At 42.1% G+C, this 3,265-nt stretch overlaps 1 protein-coding gene across 2 annotated transcripts in view; it reads left to right on the top strand.

Moving 5' to 3' along the window:
* Positions 1-2,322, top strand: part of LOC109972000 (protein VPRBP-like) — a 28,207-nt gene extending 25,885 nt beyond the window's left edge. The window contains exons 28-31 of one of the 2 annotated variants that reach the window (XM_020620580.1): positions 537-686; positions 835-883; positions 930-989; positions 1,835-2,322. In XM_020620580.1, the coding sequence (XP_020476236.1) occupies positions 537-686; positions 835-883; positions 930-989; positions 1,835-1,905 (330 nt within the window). In that variant the 3' untranslated portion in view covers positions 1,906-2,322. Of the gene's footprint in view, positions 1-536; positions 687-834; positions 884-928; positions 990-1,834 lie in introns of both variants that reach the window. The other variant, XM_020620581.1, reaches the window with a different exon arrangement.
* Positions 2,323-3,265: the final 943 nt, after the last annotated feature.

Genomic DNA, 3,265 nt, shown 5'->3' with positions numbered 1-3,265 from the left:
CGTAGTGTGTCCTCTCTCTCTCCCTGTACCTTTCTGCAGGTTGCCCTGGCCCTGGAGCTCTATGTCTCTGACGAGCAGTCACCAGCCACATCGACCTGATCAGTGTTTGATTGTTGTGTCTTGTTGCTTTTCTTCTTTTGTCTCTCCTCTATCCACTCACCCCAACCGGTCGAGGCAGAAGGCCGCCCACCAAGAGCAGGGGTCTGTCGGAGGTTTCTTCCGTTAAAGGGAGTTTTTCCTCCCCACTGTCGCCAAGTGTTTGCTCAAGGGGGATTTGTTGGGTTTTTGTCGTTCTTGTGAACCAGTATCATGTATTGTGTCTCGTGAGCTAAGTGTATCATCACGTCCCTATTGAGAAGATGTCAGTATGTGATGCAACGTGCACTGTAAAAAAAAAAAAAAAAAAAAGAATTGGGTGACTCATTGTTTTCTTTCCATAATGTTGTAGCTTTTGTGATGCACGGGTGTCAAGTGGAGACAAAGATCAAGATAACTTGGTGGATGTTTTGTTTTTAATGCACATTATTATCTTCTAGGAAGATGAAGATCAGGACAAAGATGATACTTCAGACAGTGACGATGACGATGATGACAATGATATGGACACAGACGGGCTCATAGAGGAGCTGGCCAATAATAGCAACCCAGAAAACAGAGATGGAGCCGACTCCCCTGCAGAGGAAGAGGTGCCTGGTTCCCCAAACCAGCTGTGTGGCTGTCTGTGATATGCAGGAGTTGTTTTGTTTTGTAATGCTGAGGTTTCCCATCTATCTGAACATTTCTAAATGGTTTTAAAGGGACCCCCAGTAGTGGTTTTCCTTCTTCTCTCCACAGCATCAGAGCAACAGCGATGACAATAACGACCATGATGATGACGACTCTGCATCAGAGCAACAGCGATGACAATAACCATGATGATGACGACTCAGAAGATTCTGACTCTTCTTACAGAAGCGATGATGGATCTGGTTCATTACACAGCGCAGACTGTAAGTAAGAATGCATGGTTGATCAGATTCACTCGTTAGCCTAAATAATATTTTGTTTGGTTCCCTGATGGTATGAGGGCATGTACACACCTGTAGTTCATTGTGGCCCTGAGTCCTGCAGCCCAGACAAACTGAGACAAACACACCAGAGCTCGTGTGAATTGGCTAAAACAGGGAATCGGTTTAAGGTCATTTTTCACACAAAATGCCCCAAAAATCTTGGTTCTAACTTTTTAGATAGGAGGATTTGCTGCTTTTCTTTGTTATACATGCGAGTAAATGACATTTCTTTGGGTTTTGGACTATTTGTCAAACAAAAAGTGACTTTGGGAAGTTGTGAGAGGTGTTTATTTGTAATCAAGAAAATTATTTGATGATTTAAACAATCTTTAGTTGCTACCCTAAAACAAACCAGTTAGATGTCGATACTTGCATACAGAAACCAGCCTGGCAATGGCATGTAATGATATTACACCCCCATGTGGGTTTTTCCTTTAATTTTATGGTGCTTGTTACTATTTTTACACCTCCACACTGGCAACAGCTGGGACTGGAGGCATTATGTTTCTGGGTTGTCCATCCATCCATCCATCAGAGCCATTCCTGTGAACTTGATAGCTCAGGAACACCCGAAGGGGGGATTTCTTCAATTTTAACACAAATGTCCACTTGGACTCATGGATGAACTGATCATGTTTTGGTGGTCAGGTGTCACCGTGAACTCACGTCTCTCCCATTCCTGTGAATATGACAGATTGGCAGAGGCAGTAATTCTAGTTTTTAATTAATTTACATTGTAAGTTTAAATTGTGTTTACATACTGTGTGTGTGTTCTTATGCCGCAGACTATGCAGAGCCATCAGATGATGAGGCCTCACGGCTCCTTCAGATCCTCCATGACAGCTGGTTCTCCTGACCTGAGTGACGAGGGATGTTTCTCTGAGACTTTTGTCTTTTAAAACCTCATTTCTCATTTAATCAGACAGTTTGACTGTGAACACACAATGTGCACATCCACATCAGTGTCCTGAAGGGTAAAGTAATAATCTCTATATGTTTAAAACCATGCGAGAGAAAACGGCGATGACAAATAAATTTGTTCCAATGGTCACAGGGCTCAGAAGAAGACACTGACTTACCACGGCACCTGGCTTCTGCTCATCTCAGCAGCAGTGTCTGTGGTAGATGTGATCTTGCTGAACTGATGCAAGTTCTTCAGGTTTTCATACAAAATGTCTTGACATCTCACCATTGAGCTCATAGTAGTTTTCTTGGAGCCTCTAACCTATTGTACATACAGTATATAGTACTTAAAATCAGAATTATTCTAAAATCGCAATGCCTAAATTAAGTTTATATTGTACTTGAGTGTCATTGGCATGTTTAATGTTTTATCCTCAGGCCATGTAGTCTGGTAAATTCTGGGATTTCAAACTTCATTTCCTTACTTTCTAGGAAATTGAGCAGCTGGCTGACAGAGGTGCAGTAACTTATTTCCACAGTCAGATATCTTCCAAACCCATAAGTAGGTTTTTCTGCTCATAGCTAAAAGTCAAATATTCACACAGAGGCAGTGACCAGGATGGGACCACAGAGAGGTCCACTTACTTTCCAGGTGACTTGTTGTACAGCTACGAACACTTGAATACCAGTGCACAGTTTTTGTCCTTCATCAAATAAAATAAAAACGCCATGTACAGATTGAAGAAAACTGTCTGCTGTGGGTCTGGTGGGCTCTTTACTCCAATGAGAATAATGAAACTTCTCTATTTTGCTTGCACATAGTAGAACTAGCTCGACAGAAGTAAATGTGTTTTGCCAGTAATCACTAAACCCACCTCTGTTTTTTCAAGAAGTAATGGAAACCCACAGCTATGTGTGTTTGTGTGTGTGGCCTGCAAGCCAGCAGCTTAACACCTTAACTGAACAGGGCACTATGAGCCACATTGTTCATAAACATAAAATGTCCCAACAGAGGTCAGTGGACAAAGACTTGTTTTCTGATGAGAACCAAGATGTGGCAGTTCAGTTCGGTTGTGTTTGTTCAAAGTCATTGTTTTGTTTAATTTATTTTAACTGTTTATTCTTATTTCATTTTAATGTCCTTATAGGGGTAGCAGCTTTTACCTGATGGGAGAAATGGAAGGAGTTGTTTTGTTATTGCGTTATGCTTTCAGCCCCCGTGTCCTTCAGGCATCCCAGTGTTTGGTCAACTGGCAGCACTGGACAGATGCCTGTGGAAGCACTGGCCATGCCTTTAGCATGACTGAACAGCC

The sequence above is a fragment of the Monopterus albus genome, unplaced genomic scaffold (assembly GCF_001952655.1).
Source record: "Monopterus albus unplaced genomic scaffold, M_albus_1.0 scaffold242.1, whole genome shotgun sequence".
NCBI classification, from domain to species: Eukaryota; Metazoa; Chordata; class Actinopteri; order Synbranchiformes; family Synbranchidae; genus Monopterus; species Monopterus albus.
The sequence above is the reverse complement of the archived record's forward strand: the minus strand, read 5'-3'. Positions and strand labels throughout refer to the sequence as shown.